Source organism: Ovis canadensis, chromosome 26, assembly GCF_042477335.2.
Source record: "Ovis canadensis isolate MfBH-ARS-UI-01 breed Bighorn chromosome 26, ARS-UI_OviCan_v2, whole genome shotgun sequence".
NCBI lineage: Eukaryota > Metazoa > Chordata > Mammalia > Artiodactyla > Bovidae > Ovis > Ovis canadensis.
In genome coordinates, this window is record NC_091270.1 from 41897339 (window position 1) to 41920767 (window position 23429).

The 23429-nt window shown below is 44.4% G+C and overlaps 1 protein-coding gene across 2 annotated transcripts in view; it reads left to right on the forward strand.

Annotated features, from left to right (window-relative positions):
• The first annotated feature begins 1383 nt into the window (after positions 1 to 1383).
• RBPMS (RNA binding protein, mRNA processing factor) overlaps positions 1384 to 23429 on the forward strand; it is a 203641-nt gene continuing 181595 nt past the window's right edge. Inside the window, exon 1 of one of the 2 annotated variants that reach the window (XR_011253436.1) lies at positions 1384 to 2607. Coding sequence is in view for 1 of the 2 variants with exons in the window: in XM_069572899.1 (XP_069429000.1) it covers positions 2542 to 2607 (66 nt within the window). In the remaining variant the exon portion in view is untranslated. The remainder of the gene's footprint in view (positions 2608 to 23429) is intronic. The other variant, XM_069572899.1, reaches the window with a different exon arrangement.

A 23429-nucleotide genomic window follows, 5' to 3' on the forward strand; every position in this document is an offset into this window, starting at 1 on the left:
TTCAGAGACTAGTTCTATTGTCATTTTTCCTGGGCCTCTGCCAGGCTCCAGTTAGACAATACCTTTCTGTGAAGTGTATTCAGGAACAGGCAAGAATGGCCAAGGAGGGCAAAGAATGGCCAGTGGCTGGCATTGGTGGTCAGCACATGGGCCCAAGACCACCACTTGGCCATTGCTCAGAAAGACATTGCCCCCTCGTGGTTCCTTATATAACTGAGGGAGGAACTGGAAGTGCAAAGGGCCAGTTTCCAGATTAACTTTTCTCTTACCTCTTTTGAACTTTAACTGCAATTTCAATAGTCTCTTGGTTTATTTTTATCCAGGGTATTTTTTTTTTCCCATAGAGAGAAATGACATCATGACAGCAATGGAATCTTTTATCAAAATCTCCACTCCAACCCCAGAGAAGTCTAATTTAATATGTAAATCCAAATATCACTCCTGCTTTTTCTTTTCAAAACGCTCTCAAAGCAAATTATTTTCTTCGGTTTCTACGTTGAACCAGGACCTGCGGTTCTGGTGATGTTGCCACGGAGCTGTTTGGGGTATCTTGTCTCCAGGACACCACTTTAAATTCCCTAAAAGCAGAAGCCTTATCTTCAACTCCGTCGCCACCCCCATCTCATTCCCAGGAGCACTTAAACCAGTCCAGGGTGAAGAATGTCTAGTGGGGGAGGAGGGCGGGGGCAGAAGGGGGGAGGGGAGGAGACTGAAGCAAGCCAATACATAATTAGAAATTGTGATCGTCGCTGGGGCTGGAAGGGAATAGCTTGCTGTGCAAAATCCCGGGAGTGAGAAATGAAGGAAAATCTACCCATGTTTAGAGTTTTAAATTATGTGTTTGTAGAAATGGCAACCCACTCTAGTATTCTTGCCTGGAGAATCCCAGGGACGGGGGAGCCTATGGGGGTCGCACAGAGTCGGACACGTCTGAAGTGACTTAGCAGCAGCAGCAGCAGCGGCAGTCACTCAGTTTGAAAGCTTAAATGATACAATATTGGAAAAGTTCTCGGTGGCGCAGGAAAAGTGGAAATGAACCATGTCAGCTTCCAAGTATAGCCAACAACTGGGTCCGAATGGGTGCCAGGTGCTATAGTTTTATCTATCAATTTACAATCTCCTCTAATAAGCTTCTGGGAGAGGAATAGAACTACTATTTCAGAGGAGGAAGCAGAAACCAGGCAGTTCTTCCTTCGGCGGGTGGGGAGCCAACAGGCATGGTACGCTCACCTCCCAGTATGCTGAGTCTCCCTTCTTTCAGTGGCTTTGACCCTCAGATTATGTCTTGGCCTCCAGCTCGGCTGGCAGTGAGAAATGTTCCCTCAACCAACAAATATTTATTGAGTGCCTACGATATACCAGGTAGCGTTTTCAAACTGCCATGGGATTCAAACGACAAACAGGGCCCGGTCTTGTCTTCCAAGAAGGATCTCCCGAAAGGGTGAGAGAGGCAGGTAAACAATTCCAGGACAGTCTGATAAGGGCCGTAGAGGAGTCCGAGCAAGGGCGGCCGGAGAAGTTTCGGAGGACCCGGCGCGGAGATGGGGTCTGAAGATGCGCCCTGAAAACGCCGGCCCGGCCCCGGCTGCCCCCGGACGTCACCCCAGTTCCCGCATCCTGTCATTACCAGCTGCCCACTAGGTACTGAAGAGGAGGGGGAGGGATTGGGGAGCGAATCCCTCGTGAAGAGCGAGCAAGCACACAAAAGTAACACATCACACTTCCCGGGCGCCGGAGCCCCGCTCCGAGCTGCGCGCACGGCCCGGCGGCCTCCAGGTGCCAGGCGGACCCAGCCTTCGGCCCTCCCCCTCGGCCCTCGCCCTCCGACCTACCGCGGAGCCGGGGGCCGGGGTCCGCCGCTTCCGCCCGCCGCCCGCCGCCCCTCCCCAGCGCGCGCCATCCGGCCGCGGGGCCGCAGCCCTCGGCGCGGCCCCTCCTCCCGCGGGGGGCTCTGCCGTCCCTCGTCCCGTCCCTCCGGGCTCCAGCCGGCAGCCCACGTCCAGGGAGGGCGGGGAGAGGAGGGGAGGGGAGGGAGGAGGGAGCGAGGGGAGGGAGGCAGGCGAGAGAAGGGGAGCTGCTCGGAGCCCGGACCTCCCAGAGCCAGCCAGGAGCGCGCACTCGGCGGCTCTCCGGGTCCCCGCCGCCCCGCACCTCCCTCCCGCTCCTCTCGGGGTACCCCTCGCCCCCTCCTTCCAGCAGCTGCTACGCCCGCGCCGGCGGCCGCCCCCCAGCCCCTCTCGGCCACATCCCCAACTCTGCGGACTCACTCCCGGGACGCGCGTCCTCGCCCCGTCCTTCCTTCCTGCCTTCCCTCGCGCCCGCCCGCCCTCCCCAGGTCTCCCTCGCGGGTCGCGATTGTCTCCGTCCCCTCCGCGCTGCGCCGGCGCCTCGCCCTGCGCCGTCTTCCCCTCGCACTTCCTGAGTCGCCGGCCGCCGCTGCCCCGACTCCAGCCCGCGGCGTCCGGGGAAGGGAGAAGTGGGCGAGCGCGCCCTCGCCCAGCCCCGCGCCCCAGCCCTGCCCGGCGAGGGAGGACCGGGAAGATGAACAACGGCGGCAAAGCCGAGAAGGAGAACACCCCGAGCGAGGCGAACCTTCAGGAGGAAGAGGTACGGAGCGGCTCGGTGCCGGGGCGGGGACGACCTGGGACGGCGGCCGCGGGCTCTGCCCAGAGTGCGGGTGGCTGGCCGGCGGGGCGCGGGTCCGGGGGCGCCGGGCTGCGCTGGGGAAGGGGCACCGAGGGTTTGGGAATCGTCCTGGCATGGAGACGCAGCCCCAGAGTGCGGCCACGGGATGAGGGTGTATCATCGGAGAGTGTGTTTTGGTGGGTCCACGCGCGTCTGCGTGCCTGAAAATTGCGTAACTTTGAGGACTTTCCCGAGACCTCCGTAAGTATAATGGTCAGCTTTGTTTGCCCCGGATTTTAAAAGCGGAATCGAGAGCTGACTCCTGGGTGACCTCAGATGATTGGGACCCGGAGGGTCAGCACTTAGTGCTGGGTCCGGGGCTGGAAGTTGTGGGGTGTGTGTTTGTGGTTTAGGGAAGAAACTCGGGGAAAGTTCTCATGAAAAGACACCTTCCGTTCCCTGCCCCCCCCAACCCCCACAGTTTCTATGCGAAAAGTTCTCGGTGAAATATCTTTCCCAGCTAAGGCGTTTTGGATTAATAGATAACTCATCAGCCGCATTCTTCTCTGATGAGTCAAAGACCCCGAACCTGGCTGATTAGGTTTTGTAAATTTAGGGGCGTTGCGGTTGTGGGGCGCAGCATGCTGGAGTTTCAGACTTTGCAACTCGCGAAGTGTTGATCCAGACTGTTTTAATAGGACTTTGACGTCTGAGCGTAAATTTTATGTGGTGCGTCCCTAACAACGGTAAAAATGTTGCGGCTGCAGAGCGTTCCTTTGGTAGAAACAAAACTCAGTACATGTCGGGGAACTCCTGAACAATCCTTTCAGAATTTTGTAGTTGGGATATTTGCGTTATCTTGTTAAATGGGGCTCTGTACTTGTAGGTGCGTTATCTAGAACCCAGTAAACACTGTTTTCCGCCTACCTTTTGAAAAGCCCAGGAAATTGACTTCTGAAACATTCCAAAAGGAACTTAAGAGTATGTGTAGATGCAAGAAAGTATGCAGTCTAGATAAAAGCATTCTTACAGAAAGGTGAACTGATTTCTAAGCGGTTAGGGTGTTGAGATGATTATGGAAATACTATGTTGTGTGTAAACTAAAATTCTGATTGTGAAGCCCAAGGTTGCTGAGGACTTAATACACTTAAGCCCTCAGCACTTGTAAAATGGGAACTATTTAAATGGAGAAGACAGGAGAGCTCCAAGACCAAGCCAAATATTATGCAAAATAACACAAGATTTTACTCTTAACACCGTTGTTCGTGAGTGCAACCCAGGTGAAATGCTGTTGAGCCTGACGTTGCCGTCTCACCTGAGCAAATCGCCTTTATTATTATAAACTGTTCTGAAAAGCATTATTTTTACATGCTGGTTTTTTTAATTGCAAGTGATGGAATAGTACTGACATTTCTTCTCTTTCAGAAAGATGGAGACTTGAATTGCAAGTTCTGCTTTTTTTCTTGAACCTCACTGGCTACTTTCCTATTTTATTTTCCCTACCACTGAAATAAAATTTAAAAATAAAAGGTAGTTTCTTTTTTTTTAAATGCTGGAGTATTTTATTTTTTATAATTAATAAAAAAGGTAGCTTTATTTAAGGAGTTGCAATGGCTTCAGAAACCTTTCTGTTTCATTAGATTGGCGATCTGTTGACTTCTAAGGGTAAGACTGTATCATACATATGAAACCATCTTTCTCTCTTCACCAGAAAGAGAAACTTGTAAAAGTTCATTAGGGTAAACCAAAGACTATTTTCTTTTTTTTTTTTTTTGGCACACCATAAACTATTTGACAGAATTAAGCATAGAAAACTCAGGTTTTTCTGTTTGACCCAGCTCAGCTTAACTGCCTGCAGCACTGGCCTGTTTGCCCAAACCCTGGGTGTCTTTATATGTGCGAGGTTGGGTACCAGTAAAATCACAGGTGATCCCAATACAATGGCTGTCTCTTAACCTGTCCTATTGCCTTGTTAAGTCTTCCTTTATCAGGTGGAAATGGCCCGTGGTTCTAGAAAGTATCTGTCTTTATAGCTAGATACTTGTTATTTTAAAAATAAGGGGACAGATTAAAAAAATAGAACCCAAGCTGTACAAAAGATGGAATAGACAAAACAGATACACCGTGAAGGGAGAGGTTTTATGATGTTAAAAATTTGGTAAAAGTTGGCCTGAATGATCTCGATAATTTTGCCCTAATTCCCTGTTTGGGGTTTATGTTTTGTTTGTGAAAAACTCCTCCTTTTTTCCCCAACCCTGAAAGCCACAAGTAAAACACATGTGTTTGAGTTCCATTAATGTGCTCAGCAATATACAAAACCACCCAAATGGTCCTTTCCCTTGCCCACCCAGGGATCAGCAGTTTGTCCTCAAACACATTGGAAAGCCGCGGTGGAGGATTCCAGTAAACAGAACACACATATAAATGTATATACACAAAATGATGAGTGTTTTGTAGCTTCTGGTAGCCATTGAGCTGATGAGTCAGTTCAGTCATCTTTGAGGGAAAATAGTTCATTTCCTAGATCATCAGGGTTATTTAGACTTTGACAAAATCCAGGTTTTATTCTATCCCCTCCCCCTCATTTAAGTGTGTTCCTTTTATCTTCTGGTACATATCAGCGGCCCACCTCCTGGTCTGAGAGCTTCTGAAGCTCACTCTGAAACAATGATGCTGAAACACTTTCTTTAGTTCCATTGCTATAGTAGGAACAGTCTTGAGACCTAGGAGCATTTCTGCAGCTTTTTAAGTAAGGTTGGAAGTTTTTGAGACTGCTTTGGGTAATATTTAAAAACTTTGAGGAAAAATAATTTTAAGACTTGGCTAGCCAATAGTGTGAGAGAGAGGATACATCTGGCTTTCTGGCTTCTAGTGTGCTGTACATGCGTATTCCTATGCAACTTGTCCGGGTAAAGAAGAACCGGTTGTCAAAATCTTAATGGCGTCTGAGATTTGCAAGGCTTCTGTATACATTTGTGTAGGGGCAGACAGGACTGGGTGACTGAATAACAGGGCAGTAGAGCTTTTCTTACATAGCTTTACAGTTAATAGCTTTACAGTTAATAAAAAATTCCTTGAATTTACCTCTACTTTTGGACTAGACATTCTTCTCTTCAAATACTTCACACTTGACAAATTTCACTACTGTTAATATGTAAGAGACATAACTTTTTGGCTTGAAGTTCTGTATATTGCAACAGTCTAGTAGTAGATATCGTTTTTGATCCCTGAATTTTCAAAATGGAAATCAGATAAATAACTTGGTCTTATTTTTCCTTTTATGGTATGCCGTTGGACACTTTTCAGGCTGATTACAAGTCATTTCTAAAAGGTGTGTTATTTACGGCGAAGCACTGGTGTTAGTTTTCTCCTTAAATTGCTGTGAACGTTCTTTAAAACAAAACCTGGCCTTGTTGGAATATTGATCAAAAAGATGTTTGGCAGATGGTGGTCAGAAATCACAAAGTCAGGTGTTCAGAAGTTTAATACAGATCTCTACCTCGCATTCTACCTTTTAAAGTGCTTTGTAATTTTTCCCAAATAACTGGGGTCATGAAGAAAATTGTTTCTGATATAATTGGCACAGAGAAATGTGTGGTGGTTTGATGCGGCAACCTCAGGTTTTCATTGAGCATTAAGATTCATCAGTATTTTGACCTGGGGAAAAATACAGAATGGTTTTGTACAGTTTAACCAAGTTTGGAGTCTGTTACTCCAAATCAAATCAAATACAGTAAATTTATATTTCAGTCATAAATAGGATTTGGTGACAGCGTTTTGGATGAAAATGTGATGATTTCATAGTAAAATGATGCTGCAAGACCACTGCCAATATGGCATGCCCTTAGTTTTCCAGTAGTGGTTTTAAAATTTCCGTGATAAACCCTGACACTCACATGTAGTCATCTGTTTCTAAGGGCATTTGTGTGTTTAATGCTCTCATTGGAGATGCTTTCATGTAAATTTTGCAGGTTCATCTTAATTTTCCACTTTGAGGATAGAACTGTGACTGGTGATGGGGAATAAAATGGGAATTCTTGGGCACTGCGATGAGGGCATGAATTATTGCGGCTTTCGGAAGGACTTTGGTGGTCTGTGTCAAATTTTCAAGCCCTTTTATTCCGTGCTTTTATTTTTAGAAATTTACCCTAAGGAAATAAGCATGCACAAAGATTTATTTATAGGATGAACATTGGTTACTTATAGACATAAATAGTCTGTGAATTTTCACTAACAAGGAAATTGCTAAGTAAATGGTTGTGTAATTCCTCAAAGAGAATACTATGTAGCCATTAAAAGCCACATTTTAAAAGAATGTACCTATGTGTATTTACTTTTTTTGGGGAGGTGGCTTAAAACATTTATTCTCTTAGCTTTAGAGGCTAGAAATCTGGAATCAGTGTTTACCTCTCTTTGAATGCTGTAGTAGAGAATCCGACTTTCTCTTCCAGCCTCTGGATTTTAATTAATTCCCATGACATTACATGAAAAAAGTAAAAATAAAAGTTTGCTATTATGTGATGCCAATTTTTAAAAATAATTGAATATGAATACAAACAGTGTGGTGGATTACAGGTCTTTGTATTTACCTTCTGTTGCTTTTCTGGATTCTCTAAATTTTCTGTAATGAACATATAGGCACAGAATCAGTTCTAGGTCTTTGCTTAGAAGAAATCATTAAATACCCTTGCAGTATCTATAGGTGTCACAAAACCATTGTTGGCCACGTTTCATTTTGCTCGCAAGCCTTGCCCCAGGAATCAGGCCTCCATATCTCAAAGCATGTTTACCTCACTCATTTCCTTGTCCTGTCTGTTCCTAGTGATCTTAACCTGCTGTCCTTGTTCTGATGTTCTTTCTCAATCCATCCACACATACACTGCTGGATGCTCTGGTGCCCAACTCCGTCAACACTTGGTGAAGTTTAAATATGACCTTCAAGATTGCTTTTGGTGCTCTGTAATATTCTGCACACCATTTATTTCAACCAGTTTTCCCCTCTTGGTCAAGCTTGAGCTGCTTTCTAGGCAAAAACCAAGGTTCAGCCTGCATTTTGCAAGATCCCATCACCTGAATGTCTTATCCCAAAGAGATGACTTTCCTCAGAATTCCAGAAGTTATATTCTTCTAGTTAACTCGTGAATCATTATCTTTAAAAAAATAAACAAACAAAAAAAACCCCTGCCATCTTAACAGAGTATTTCTAATCCCCAGCACCTCCCCAGGTAAGTACCACCCATACACACTTAAACCTGTGTGCACATATAATTCTTGATAAACAACTTATGAACATAGGAAATATCCTTACTGGTAGGAGTGGTAGTGATGACCTTGAATAGGTAAACTCTCAAAAAGCAGCCACTTAATAACTTCATGTGCAATTTAGAGTCTGTGAAGGATGGACCCCCCACCACCCTCCAAAGTGACCTCCCCAACTTGTCACCTGCAGCCTCCCTTTGTGCCCAGAGGCCAGTGTGCCTGGTCCATCTAACAATGTGGGCCCGCTCATCTCCAGGTGCAGCTGGGTCTTCACTGTTAGAATGTGGTGTCTGCTGTGGGATCCGTTCTGAGCTTTTGGACCAGGGCTTCTGGGAGCTCCAGTTCGATGTGAGAGAAGCATTCCCAAATGAGCCTGCTCTGTGTGACCTGTGTGACTGCCACTTTGAAATGTTTGTGTTCTTTTTCATTTGGCACCTTAGTGTCTGCCCGGGGGTAGGGGAAAGGGAATGCAAATGGTCCTCTTGAACAGTGCTTGCTTTGGTGAAAGGAAAAATTTAGGAAGGAATGAAGAGAATGAGCCTTAGTAATAGCTGGGGCAGAAGTGGCAGCCTGGCTCTGTGGGGCCTGAGGCCAGCTGGGACCAGGCCTTTAAAGTTGATTGGAGGGTGTCATCGGGAATGACCTTGTCTGCCCTGTGGGGATAACTTGCACTGACTCACGTGGGTCCCTTTAAGTGTGGGGAGGATATTGCAAACCACTTCAGTGTGTTGTGTGTGTTGGGGGCAAGTGGGGAGTGCTTGACTGCAGAGCTGGTCAGAGCAGAGTTGCCTAGTTTGTGGCCTGGTCATCTTTGCTGGGCGTCCCACGTGGCTCAGTGGTAAAGAATCTGCCTGCCAATGCAGGAGATTCTGGTTCGATCCCTGGATCACGAAGATTCCCTGGAGAAGGAAATGGCAACTCCCTCCAGTATTCTTGTCTGGGAAGTCCCATGAGCCTGGCAGGCTACAGTCCATGGGGACGCAGAGTCAGACACGACTCAGCGACTGAGCACGCACGCACATCTTTGCTGAGTGCAGAAAAATGAAAATTCTGAACTACTTGATCCTGGGAAATTTTCAGAAATCTTTTTAGCCATTCACCCAGGTAAGAATTATTAACTTTTGAGTATTTACTCTGTACCAAGTACTGGCCAAGCACTTTTATATGTATCTTGTGACTCATCCCCACAATGAGCTAATGTAGCGATCAGGGCAGTGATGAAACTCTTTCTGTGGGGAGGTGACTGAGATCCTGAGTGCCTTGGGACCTTGAAGGTTCTGAGGAAGCCAAGACCTGGGACAAAGTTCCGACTCTTAAGTTGCTCCCAGGTTTAGTGGAGAGGGCCTTGTGTTCAGTTAACTGAGACAGTAGTTTGAGCTGGAAACCAGTCAGCATCTTAAGGAGGGAGAGGGTCATGGAGCTATATCAAAAGAAACTTTTTAAAAAGAGAGGTGATACTGGGATTTTTTTTTTCCCCAGCTGAGGGAAGGATTGAGGCATTAGGGGAAAGATGGTCCAGTCAAAGGGATCGGGCCTTCTGTGAAGATACAGAGGCTTAAGAGGTAAAACAAGCAGGGGAGAAAGGGAAGTATGGGTGATTGGGGTGGGGGAGGGATGGAGGAGTCCCTTCCATGCCAGGGACCAGCACGCTTCCTGTGATGGGAGTGGACTTCTATGCAAGGGGGACGTGGCATCCTGGGAGGTTCCATTGCGGAAGTGGATGCATTAGGTTTCAAGGCTAACGCTGCAGGAATCCTGCTCTTAAAATAAGACAGTAGCTGCTGGTGGTGACTGAGCCTGGCAGGGGCAGGAGAGGTGTTCACGGGCTGCAGTAACTGTCGGATGCTCTAGAGAGGAGACTGGGAGCTCCATCCGTGGAGCCTCTTGGGTTTCTCTTTCGGATGATTAGCTGCGTGGTGGTTGTATTTGTAGAAGCCAGAAAGTTTACCTTGAAAGGGGAAGAAAAGGCAACCGGGAGGTGAAGAGGTTGGATTTGAGATGCAGAGGTCTGATCTTGCAAAGAAGTTTTCAGAACAACTCAAGATTATGTGGGACTTCCCTAGTGGCTCAGGGGTAATGAATCTGCCTGCAGTGTAGGATGTGGGTTCAGTCCCTGGGTCAGGGAGATCCCCTGGAGGAGGGCATGGCAACCCACTCCAGTATTCTTGCCTGGAGAATCCCATGGACAGAGAAGCCTGGCGGGCTACAGTCCATGCATGGAGTTTCAAGAGAGTTAGACATAACTTAGGGACTCAACAATAACAAAAAGATTATGTAGCTGGTCATCGAAAAGGTAAATATGAACTGAGTGCCCAGAAAATTGGAGAGGGTGTGGGACCCCAGTTCCTAGGAAACTTGCAAGGGTAGGCAGCAAAAGATGGACAATTGACTTAAAATTGGAAGCTGTTTTCTTTTAAGGCGTGGGGCGGGGTGAGGGGGAGAGCTGGACATTCTCAGAAAAAGTTAAAGCAAAATTTTAAATGCACTCTCAATTTAGGAACACAAAAATGTCTTGCATATAATCTGCCTAGTTATACTAGTGTTCAGTGTACTTAACCATTTGAAAGGCTGATTCGGAGGAGCCTAAGAAATCTAGTTATATATAGTGTATTTCATATCCTTTCATTTTTTTCTTTCATCAACAGTCTTTGAACATTGTTTTCCTCTAAAATTTGCAGTTCATGCTTAGGCTTTTACTTAAACTTTTCCCAAACCTTTACCTAGAAGGGACATAAAATTTGCAAATAGGTTTGGAAGGTAAAAGATGGAAGGTGTGGAGAGGCTTGAGTATTTTTATAAGAAAATCCCAAATTGCTTTGTTCTTTTTCATTTCATAGGGGTTGGGGGAGTTAGAATGAGTCTTTGGCTAGAGCCCAAAGTCGTCTCTTCTGTGGGTTATATTTTCAATTTATTCATTTCGTTTGCTGCTTTTTCTGCTCTCAGCTAAGTGTCAGCTTGTGAATAAAGAAATGCGGTCCAGGAATTTAAGAACAAACAATTGTGTTTCTCGTAGGTTTTAACCCTACTGCAACCATTCTGATGCACATTATGTAGAATACGGGAGTTAAAAAAAGGAAATGGCAGTAATAAATGCCAATCACGCCAAGGAAGATGGTTCCAAATTCCAGGGTGTAATACAGTATTGTTACACAAATTTAAAACGCTGAGGGGTTGCTAACACAGCATAGCTCGGTTCTGTCACCCCCCTCAGACTTTGCAAAGATACAAAGAAATCTAGGCATCTCAAAATCGTAGTGTATCTCACGAGCCCACGAAAAGAAGTTAGAGACTAATTTCTACTTCCAGTTAATCTTTACTTCTCATGAGTTTTTTCCCTTAAACTTTCTTTGCTTTTCCTAAATTCTTATGTCACTAGGTAGATATGCTGGCAGGTGGCCAGCTTTATTCTAAGAAATTTTTTTTTCCTCAAATCTCCAGGGATCCTGTTTTGTGAACATTTATTTTTCTGATGCCCACCTGTAGGATGGATAGTCTTGGCCTCATGAGAGAAGGGATGGCTCAGAAAGTGCTATCTTATTACAGAAGTATCAGAATTTCCTTTGTGCTCAGAGGGGAAGTGCTACGAAAGTGTAATTACTTTACCCAGCATGTGTGATTTGCAGGCCTGAAAATGTGCGAGTTTCCAAAAGCATCTGTTTTTAAATACAGTATCCCTCTAAGCCGGCAGGATGTGTTTTGGGCCAGGGAGGGGACACACACACAGCTCTCTCCACTGTGACATACACTCACACTCCCTGTCCTGTGCCTTCCGTGGGATGCTGGGTGACGAGAGGCTGAAAGTGTCGGTAATTGCTTCTCTGGGCCTTGCTTATCCTGAGAAGAAACACAAGCTGTCCTGGAGTCCAGTCAGCCTCCCCTCTGCCAGATCACTGTGTCCTGAGTCTGCCTTCTCACCTCTCTACCCTTCTAAGCCTGTTTCTTTCTTTTCTAGGAACTCCAAGCATTTTCCCAGCAGTGAGCAAAACAATAAAAAAAGGTCAGAGTCAGTGCTGAGACCATTTTTGTTGCAAACATTTTTTTTTAGTCTTCACAGGTATTAAAAAAAATTGGAGGGATAATCGAAGATCAGGTGCATGGCTCCAGTATAATCAAACTTATAAAAGCATTTATGGATTCTTGGCAGATTGATTCACTAAGCATCTGTGGACTAATGTCGTCTCTTTTAAGCACTGTGCTTTTCGAAATTTTTTCTTGGAGTATAGTTGTTTAATGATGATGTCTTACTTTCAGGTGATTCAGTTATCCATATACATGCATCTACTCTTTCAAATTGTTTTCCCATTTAGGTTATTACAGAGTATTGACCAGGGTTCCCTGTGGTGTACAGTAGGTCCTTGCTGGTTATATATTTTAAATACAGCGGTGTGTATACTAAGTGTGTACTTTAGCACAGCGTGCACTTTGACACAATGAGGTGTTCTCATGTTTGGGGATGAGGAAACTGAGGCTCTGAGAGATTAAGTAATTAGAGGTTTTATTTGCAAGTGGTGGTAGGAGCTGAAAATCTCTATAGTGGTATGTGAGGTTCATGTAATCTGGGCCTGCTGGTCTCCTTGACCTCATCCACCAGGAGTCACAGCTTCATTATGCTTCAGCTGCTGGGCCTTACTTAAGTCTCTCCAACATGCCAAACCTCTGCTGCCTCAGGGCCTTTGTGTGTGCTCTCCTTTCTGCCTGGGAAACCATACACCCAGGTATGAGGCAGCCTTGTCCTTCTCATTCATTCAGATCTCAGTTCACATGTTACCCAGAGGGACCTTTGGGTAACAAGTTGAAATGAGCCCCAAGTTCCCAATCACTGTCAGAGTCCTCTTATTTGCCCCCCAGGACTTCTTCCTCACTGATATTACCTTGTGTACTTGTACTGCTGGAATGTGACTCTGGCCTTGTTTAAGGCAGTAATTCCAGTGCCTAGAACAATGAGTGGAACTGCCCAATACATTTGTTTGTTTGTTAAATGACTGGAATACAAACCAACTTGTCAAATTCTGAGGCCTGCCATACACTCCATCGTCCTAATCCTTTTCCAGCAGTTTTTCAGTTCAGTCACTCATTCGTGTCCAATTCTTTGTGACCCCATGGACTGTAGCACGCCAAGCTTCCCTGTCTATCACCAACTCCCGGAGTTTGCTCAAACTTATGTCCGTTGAGTTGATGATGCCATCCAACCAGCTCATCCTCTCTCGTCCCCTTCTCCTCCTGCCTTCAGTCTTTCCTAGATTTTCAGCATTTCCCAGCAGTTTTTAGATTAAATCTTAACGCTGCCTTCAAGATGATCAGTTCTCGATTCCCATTTAATTACATCAGCAAGGACAATTAGCACGTGCTTTTAAGCCAGAAATTTTGGATGGCAAGTGATGAGTCCCATGGAGATGAAGAGGGTGCGAGAGAAAAGCTGATTTTCACATGTAAAGGACTACTTCCCTTTGTCCAGTAAAAATGGAAATCGAATACATATTTCCACAGAAGCAGGAGTGAAGTGTGGGCCGCCCAGAGAGTGATAAAGTTGAGTAGAGCAGGGTGACTTGGATTCCTGCTTTGTAGATGTGCTGTTGGTTTGCAAAGAGTTAATGGTAACAGCCCAGGTGGAATTGATTTGGAGATAGACACACAGGCCTTTGATTCAGTCTAGCCTCCAGCTCAGAGAGCCTTCTCTGCTTTGCAAAGTGAGAAGGCAAGCAATGCAGGGTGCTGTGGACTTTAGCAGGCCCTGTCCAGCCTGTGAGCACCTGTGTGGAAGCCATGAGGCTGCCGCTAATCTGAGCCCTGTGAACCCTTAGGGAGGCACCTCACAGCCACTGGTCAGCCTCACAGACTCAGGAGTTGCTTTTATTCCCTGTAAAACACAACAGATGACAGGTTAGGATGAAAGAAATCCAAGTCATCCTTACTTTGGTCATCGGATTGTCTGTTAATCGAGCCCATGAAGGCACTCATGAAAACGCAGGCCATTGGCATATTCTTGTTTATGGCCTTCAGGTCCAATACTTGAGCCTGAACAGACTTTTTATTTTCCTAGTTTTCTTTTTGGCCACCTGTGTGGCAGGTGGGATCTTAGTTCCCCAACCAGGGATCGAACTTGTGTCCCCTGAAGTGGAAGCATGGAGTCTTAACCACTGGGCCACAGCGGAATTCCAAGAGCAAACTTTTTAAACTTTGCCGTCATCCAGTGTCTGACAGTCTTGGAACCAGTGGTATATAATCTTTATAATAGTCGATTCTTGACCAAATAAATCGTCAGTACTCTCTAAGATCCCCTGGAGAAGGGAATGACAACCCACTCCAGTATTTTTGCCTGGAGAATCCCATGGACAGAGGAGCCTGGAGTTGGACACTGAGTGACTAACATACACGTTGAAAAAAATTGTTATACCTTTTTTCCCTTTTGTAAAGGACCTAGGACAAGTCACTTAAGTATCTTGTTTCCCTAACTAAAATATAGAGGTGGAGAGACAACGCTTGCTATGCATTCAAAGAGCTTTAAGTTTTTCGGTTTTATCCCACTTTTCATCTCCTCTGTGTGATGCCAAGTGCTGTGGTGGCCCGCCGGCCCAGATACATCCGGGGTGGAGGGGGAGAGACTGTTCGGGAGGAAAGGTTTTAAGCCTGAGATTGTTTTGTTTTTGTTTTTCTCTAAGCAAATCAGTGCCTCTTCTGGAGAGCTGGGTGGGAGTTTCTGGGTGTGAGCTAACGGCAGGAAATGACCCTCTCTAAACAAAAGGACTCTTTAAGGCCCATCCTGAGTCTTTGTGTTTCTCGAGGAGGGGTTATGCAGAAAACCAGAGCTAGGAAATTAATCTCTGCTTTTAGCCTTTGTAAGCGGGGGAGGGGAGAAAGAAGATTCCTTCCCTGCTCGCCCTCCTAAACGTCCAAAGGGCCCGCCAGTACCCACTGTGAGTGCCAGAGAGGTTTAAGAGCAAGGCAGCTCTTTGGGCCAGTGTGCCTTCATGCCCACAACACGCAAAGAAAAACCAGGTTGGGCAGAATTACACTCACTGTGACCTTCAGCTTTAACCTTGGCTTTCAGCTGCCGCTTGAAAAAATCTATCACCAGCAAAATGCAGAATGGGGAAAGGAGAAGAAAGGAATATTTTGTATGATCTGTTAGTTGGGGTGCTGACGTTTGCTAAATAACGTGAACGTCGCTCAGTCGTGTCCGACTCTTTGCGAGTCCGTGGACAGTCCATGGAATTCTCCAGGCTAGCATTCTGGAGTGGGTAGCCTTTCCCTTCTCCAGGGGATCTTCCCAACCCAGGGATCAAACCCAGGTCTCCAGCATTGCAGGCAGATTCTTTAGCAGCTGAGCCACCCCCATAAATAAATATTTGAATACTACATTAACCACAGTCTTCATTTTTCTAAATCTTGACAGAGAAGAGCCGGTGACTTCTGCCAGTTGATGAACACAAGGCTAAGCTTTTCTGTGTTAGATGGCAAGCCCCTATGAAGAAATGTTGGGCCTTGCCCCTGCTTTGGCATGCTGCTGCTCTTTAAAGTGACCGTTCATTGGATTCATGTATCTGTAGGGCCGAGTCCCTCTGCTGTTCACCTGAAACTACCACAACATTGTTAATTGGCTATACATCAATACAAATTGATCTTAATGACCATTATATCAATATTTACACTGCAGGATTCTGAATTTATATTGCTAGGAAAGTGTCGATAGTTCTGTCTTATCAAAAATTATTTTGCTTTTACAAATTCTTGCTGACTTGCAGCAATGAACTTCTTCCAGGCACACCACTTTTTTTTTTTTTTAAAGGAATATAAATCTTCCACTAATAATTAGAAACACATATTTTGTTGAAAATGGTTTTGTGGTTTTACTTCATTTTCAGAGTGAAAACGACAAATATCTTCTCCAAGAAACTTCCTCAGCCTACTATTTTAGGCTTTATATTGTAACTGTATTTTTAGAAAGGCCTGCCGATGTGTTTGGTGGGTACAATGTGGTGGGGTGGCGGCGGGGGGTGCAGAGGAGGGTAGAGAGGTGGATTCTGTCACAGCACCAGACACTTAACAGAATCGCAGAGATAAGATTAAAGTCAGTGCTTGGATCCCAGAATGAAAGGATCTTGTCTGGATGTTGCATGTGTTGAAAGACTCTGTATCTCAGATAGGAACTGAGTGTAGTATCATTGTAAATTCCAAGGTTTACAGGGGAAAACTACTCTTGTTAAATTCTAGTGTCTGATGCATCAGGAGGTTTTCTCATTTTCTTAATAAACTTGAGAGAAAGGTTACTGTTTAGTGTTAGTAATTTACAGATAGGAAAATTACACATTGACTTAGATTCCTTTGGAGGCTTATGGTATACATTTGGCATGTGTTTTTCATTTGTGAAAGATGACTTTTCAGTTATTATCTGTGTAACATCACTTGTTTTTACAAAGATTAAAATACCAGCGATGATCTGCTCTCTGCATTTAAGCACTTATTTAACTACAATGTCTGGCCGGCCAGTAGAGTTCTTTACATTGAGAACCATCCTGGAACCGTCTTGGGGGTGACTAGGACCAAATTCCCAGCCTGCATTTTTTACACAGGTTAGTGTGTGGTTTAGCTGGATTTTGAGAATGAAGCGTGTCTGAATGTATTGGGTGGAGGGACAGTTCTTTCCCCTAGCTCTGTCCACTGGTGCAACTCCTGGTAAACCTTGAAACAAACTGAAAATATCCTGATCAGGAATGTTCTTGGATGATCAAAAGGAAGCGTCTTGCCAGACCGGCATCTGTTGCTGTTTGGTCATAGTGCACCCAGCCTGCTGACGTAAAAACAAAACAAAAGCCAGTAGGGAGGGAGCAGAGAACTCAAAAATACGCGTGGGGCTTTGAAATATGGTGAGTTTCTAGTTTTGGCAGATGATCATTTGAGAAGTTTTAACCGTTAAAGTGTCCCTTCTCCCTTCCCAAAGCCCCCCGGTTTTAATGAACAATTAACTAGTATGAAAATTGCTCTTTATTACTATTATAAATCATGGGTCATGATTATACAGAAATCCTATTGGTCTGAGCTTATTCTGAACTGTAAAGTGTTTTTCCTTTTGTTTAACAAGTCGTGTTTCTAAGTCGTTGTCTGACTCTGCGACCCCATAGCCTTTAGCAAGCCAGGCTTCCCTGTCCTTCACTATCTCCCGGAGTTTGCTCAAACTCCTATCCGTTGTGTCAGTGATGCCATCCAACCATCTCATCCTCTGTCACCTTCTCCTCCTGCCTTCAGTCTTTCCCAGCATCAGGGTCTTTTCCATTGTGTTGGATCTTCCTATCTGGTGGCCAAAGTATTGGAGCTTCAGCATCACTCCTTCAGTGAATATTCAGGGTTGATTTCCTTTAGGATTGCCTAGTTCGATCTCCTTGCAGTTTAAAGGACTCTCAAGAGTCTCCTTGAGCACCACAATTCAAAAACATCAATTCTTTGGGGCTCGGCCTTCTTTATGGTCCAACTCGTACCTTCATTCCCAGGTGGCACTAGGTGGTAAAGAACGTGCCTGCCAATGCACGCGGGTTTGATCCCCGGTTTGGGAAGATCCCCTGGAGGAGGGCATGGGAATCTACTCCAGTATTCTTGCCTGGAGAATCCCATGGACAGCCTGGCGGGCTACAGTCCACAGAGTTGCCAAGAGTCAGACACGACTGAAGTGACTGAGTACTCAGCACTCACATTCATACATGACTTCCTTATTTACTAATAAAGTCAGTCCCAGGTAAAAGCTTGGGTGCTGCTCACAGCAGGAGACCCAGGCATAGAAATCCAGCAACTTGACCTCCATTGGGACTGACATATATATATTACTATGTATAAAATAGATAACTAATTAGAGTCTTAGAGAAGACGAACAAAGACGGGGCTACAGACTTATCCACTGGCATGCAAAGATACTCATAATGTCAAAAGAAAATCAAATGTAACTAAACACTATTATGGTATGATCTTATTTTTGTAAAAATAGAGGGGAGTGAGTGTGTTTATACTCATACACACAGAAAAGCATATAAATAAGATATACACCAAAATATTAACACTAGTTGTAGAGGAAGGAATTACAAGATTTTAACAAAAAGAAAATTTTAACAAATTTTATAGCTTTTTTTTTTGCTTACCTTTATATTTAAAAAAATTAAAGATTTTATTTTGGGGGCAGGGAGAAGTGAAGAAATTTGGACCCACCCAATGTCATCCAATTAAGTCAACAAATGGTTTATGCATTTTGGTAGTTTCAGTAATACAAACCAGATAAATTAAAAATCCAGTGGAGCTATTATTTTAGTGTTGGAAGAAATGACTGCAGTGTTAAGTGTATAAAAGGATTTAAAATATGCAGCAGTAACTTTTGTACACTGAAGCTAAGCTGTGGCCCATTACAGGAGTGGGGGCCACAGATGTCCAAAATAACAACAAAAAATGGAATTAACATCCTACAGCTTTGGACAAAGGAAACCACTCCAGGATTATACAATGAACAGTATGCTTACTCTTCATCCCAAACCTATTTGTATGGCTGCAAATTAACCCACCGGGGGTGGGTAGCGATATATTTACGGTATACCTTTTCCAAGGAATATGACTGCAGTTTCAGTTTGGAGAATGTAATGCCTTTAAGTTTTGTGGCAGGATTTCAGAACGTATGAGGATGAGTCTGAGGACTGCCAATCTCCCGATTTATCCCACCTCCCTTTTCCCCCTCTTGGTGTCGTTATATTTGTTCTCAGCCCCCTCTTTAATTCTTAATACTGTGCCGTGGTAAGGATGTGCCTTCATATATTGAACCATTTTTTGTTACTGAGCAACAAGTTTGTTTCTAGCTTTGTGATATAAACTATATCCTCCTAGCTAAATCTGTGTGTACACCCTTACTTGATTTCCTTCACTTAGACCCTTAGAAGTTGTAATTTCTGGGTCAAAGGACTTCTATTCCTTTTTAAAGACATTTTAATGTTTATTGCCAAATCTTCTCAAGAAACAATTGTACTAATTTATACTCTCACCAAGAATATTAGCAGGCCCATTCTGCATCCCCGGCCACTGCAATTTTTAAATCTCTCAAAGGTTGCTTCTTCACTCAGTGGCTCAGTGGTAAAGAATCCACCTGCAATGCTGGAGACTCAGGTTCAATCCCTGGGTTGGGAAGATCCCCTGGAGGAAGAAATGGTAACCCATTCCAGTATTCTTGCCTGGGAAATCCCAAGGACAGGGGAGCCTGGCGGGCTACGGTTCATAGGGTCACAAAGAAGTGGACATGACTAAGCAACTGAACACAGTACACACTGATCTGTACAACACTGGGGTGTTACACTTTGAATATATATATATATGTTTTTAAGTGTCGATTATTTATTTGGCTGCATGGGTCTTTGTTGTGCCCCACAGGATCCTCCGTCTTCATTGGCAGCATACAAGATCTTTTTAGTTGCAGCATGTGAGAGCTAGTTGCCTGATCAGGGATTCATACCCAGGCCCCGTGCATTGGGAGTGCCATGTCTCTATATTGACTTCTTTAACCCCACTTCAAGACAACCTAGTTGTCTCAGGCACTGCTGTAGGCACTAAAATATTTGGCAGCTCATTTCTGGAACTGTTATTGAGTTCCCTTGAACCCAATGAAAAGTGTTGATTTTGTGATCCTTGATGTATATTTAGGTCCTTGATGTATAGTCTGGCTAAAAATGTAATGACTGGGTGATGAGGCCAGTACTTGGTGTTCTGAGTGCATGGATAGAATTTCATTGCATTGGTTGCAATATCTAGTGAACCAGTAGCACTGCTGATTAAACTGTATTGTAAGATGCATCCTGATCTCAGAGATGTTACTTGGTGGGGAGATGTCAGAGCCGGTGGATATGTCCTTGTAACTCTACTTTTCTTGTCTCATGGCTTGAGGTAAGCATAGAGACACTTGGAGACACAATAGTCAGTCTGACATAAGTTTTGGTAGACAGTTAGCCAGTTATATCCCTGGAAAGAACTTTAATGGACACAGTTAAAACAGTAATGCCTTTCCTTAGGCATAGACCCTCCAGTGGTACTTTTCCTCCCCTCTAGATTGAGGAGGGAGCCTGGACCTCGGTGTAGATACTGTCATGAGGATTCCTCAGTCTGAACAAGGGACCATCAGGACTTTCTCGTCTGCCCCAGAGGGGGTGTTTTCACCGTGATGCCCATAGCGTACCAAGAGCTACATGTGGCTGAGGAGTTGGGCTCAGGTCTCCCCATGTGGGTTGGGCAGTCACCATTAACCCCAGCCTACAAGGTCCCCTTAATTGTTTCCAGAACATTCCTGCAGAGCACACGCCCTCCACAAAGCCTACACAGATGTTCTTAGAGTGTGGCTCTAGGAAATGAGCAGATGTAATGGAAACCTCAGTCTTGACTCATTCTGACTGTTCCATATGAGTGGAATTTGCATCTCATTTTGCATTTACTCGAACACTATTTCAGGGCAAATTCCCATTGAGGTCATGAAATCCTGAATTTTATGCACGGGGCACCTTTCTCAAAGGAACTGGAAGCTCTTTTGCAAAGAAAAACATGCCTTTTCCCTGAGGCTTTGATTGTGGTTGACAGATGGGGAAGGAGTTGGTGGAGAGACCATTGATTAGCGGTGAAAGAGGTACATCTCCCTGGAGTTCTTTCTTCCTTATCGCTGGTTCTTGTCTTGGCTGTTCAGATAGGATGTGGAAGTGCTACAGAGAGTTCTCTTGTCTGCTCGGAAAGACTGTCAACACAGAAGACAATGGGAAAATACCGCGAGTTCCTTTGTAAATTGACGCTATTGTGCAATATAGACAGACAGCTTAGTAATTCAGAGATCAGTGTGGATGAAGAGGGAAACAGACTTTTAAGAAAGCAAAAGAAAGATGGGTCTTCATGAACTGGGAGGATTTAAATAGGTAGAGAGAATTGGGGACTGGAGCGGAGGTTCACCATCATAAAGGGTTTGGGGGTAGGAATGAATGTGGCATATTTCTGTGACAGCGGGGAGCCTTTTCTGGCTGTTCATTTTGAATGAATGGAGGAGTGATGATGAAGCTTGGAGAATATTTTAATGAATTTTTATCAATCAGTTTTCATTGGTTCCCCAACCAGACTTGTTCCATAAGTGACAGGTATAACCACCTGCAGAACACAATGCCCAGCTTGTCTGCTAGCTCTGAGGGTAGAGAATCCGCCTGCAGTGCAGTCTTCAATCCCTGGATTGGGAAGATCCCCAATGGCAACCCACTCCAATATTCTTGCCTGGGAAATCTCATGGACAGAGGAGCCTGGGGGGCTACAGTCCATGGGGTCTCACAGTCAGACATAACTGAGAGACTAGCACTTTCTTCTTCCTTTTTTTTTTTTTTTTTTTTTAAACATATATGGCTTGCAAAGCCACCTAGCTGTTCAGATTAGCATACTGGAAAAATGAAACAATTTCATCTTTAACTCTTCCCATCCAGCTTCCTCATTGGAGTCATTTACTCCATGAGGGCACTGGTTGCTTTTCGTCTTCATTCTGCAGTAGTGGGGCTGCTTATCAGTCATGGTGGCCTTCAGCTTTAGAAACTGAAAGCATAATTCCCCGGTGAGGCAGTCACTCCACATGTATTAAACTCGGAATGTATTAGGCCCCGGTGATAAAGGGGGCAGCGAACTTAGACATTGTCCTTGACCTTCCTGGAACTTGCAGTGTAGTGAGGCAGCATATCCTAAACAAAAGCGCCAGTAAGTATAAAATTATAAACAGGTCCAAGTCTCACGTCACTACTGGAAGAACCATAGCTTTGACTATATGGAGGTGTTACTTCTCATAAATCAGCTGGCACCTGAAAACATTTGGGGGCTTCTTGGTCAAAGCATCTGACATCTAGGGAAGTAATTTGAAAACTGGAAAGCACTGTCTGCCACTATTTTTTTGTTGTTGTTGTTGTAGTTAGTAGGTAGGATCCTGGTTTCCGCAGCTGACATTTAAAGCTCTCAATGATCAGGCTCTTCATTGCATTTCCAAACTTGGCGTCTGCTGTCTGCCTGTGTGCATTCTCTCTTCTTAACCTTCATCCCTGCATCTAGTCGGGTGATGGTGTCTTCATTCATTCTTTTTTAATAACTCACTCTCTCTCTTTAGTTGTTAAGTAATGTCTGACTCTTGCGACCCCATGGACTGCATGAAGGTATAATTCACAAACCTTAAAATTCACCCTTCTGAAGTATAGAATTCAGTCATGGTTTGTTTTTTTTTTTTAATATTTATAGAGTTGTGCAACCATCACAGCTCTAATTTTAGAACATATTTTGCTATCCCCTCTTCCTCCCAAAATAAAACCTGTGCTCATCAACCCCTCCTCCCAGCCCTTGGCAACTATACTAACTTTTGTCTTCATGGATTTGCCTATTATGGACATTTTAGACAAATGGAATAGTACAAAATGTGGTCTTTTGCATCTGACTTCTTTCACTTGGCATAATGTTTGAGGTTCATCCGTGTTGTAGCATGAATTCATACTTTGCTCCTTTTTAATGCCTGAATAATATTCCGATTGTCTGTCTGTACTGCATTTTGTTAGCAGATTCATCAATTGATAAACATTTGAGTTGTTTATCAACTTCTGGGCACCCTGTTCTTAGAAAGTGACGATTCCACCTCTGGGTCCCTGACATGCTTGTGCCTGGCCCGCTTTGTTCTATCTTCTCCATGAATTTTCATCCCCTCCCCATTTCCAGGCTTCCCCTTTGGGCTTTCCTACTTGTTAGCGTGTCTGGCTTTCCCCCATAGAACAATTATGTTAGTCTCTGACTTAGCACCCTGAATATGCTACCTAGTATTTTTACTTCTATCCTTTCATGAACATCTCCATACATTTATTTGGATCTCAGACTCAATTGCTTGTTAAAGACAGTTCATTCAACAAATACAGAGTTGAGGATAAACCATTGAATAAGGCTGAGAGTCTTACCTTTGTGGGGACATTAGATTGTAGCAGAACTTAGGTGACTTTTTATTTAACTTTTAAAATTAATTTTTATTGGAGTATAGTTGGGTTAAAATGTTTTTACTGTACAGCACGGTGAATCAGCTATTTGTATACATATAATTTTGGATTTCCTTCGTAGGTGGCCTTATTAAATACATAGATGTTTTACTGCTATTCTTTTAGATTTCCACCTGACCACAAGATACCACAGTGTAGATTCTCAGTAAACATTACTTGATAATTATTGCATTGAAATTTTCTTAACTTAAAAATCGAATGAGGCTACTTAATCCTCTCTGAACGGCATAGGTTGCTGGCTGGTTTCCTACTGGCACTGTAATCACAGCTTTGGAGGTGATTCCTGAAGGTGAGAGGATGGGTGTGAAGTGGCCCCTTGGAGACTAGAAACCAGCTTGCAGAGGACAAGTCTCTCATCCTCCTCTACCCCATGTCTTGAGTCCAGACCCTCGCCGGCGTCGTCTTATTTTGCTGGGCTGTTGGAGTCTGAAGTCTTCCTTATTCTAAGGACTGGAATCTGGGGGAGAGAGAGGAGGGCGGGCGGAGTCTGTTCTC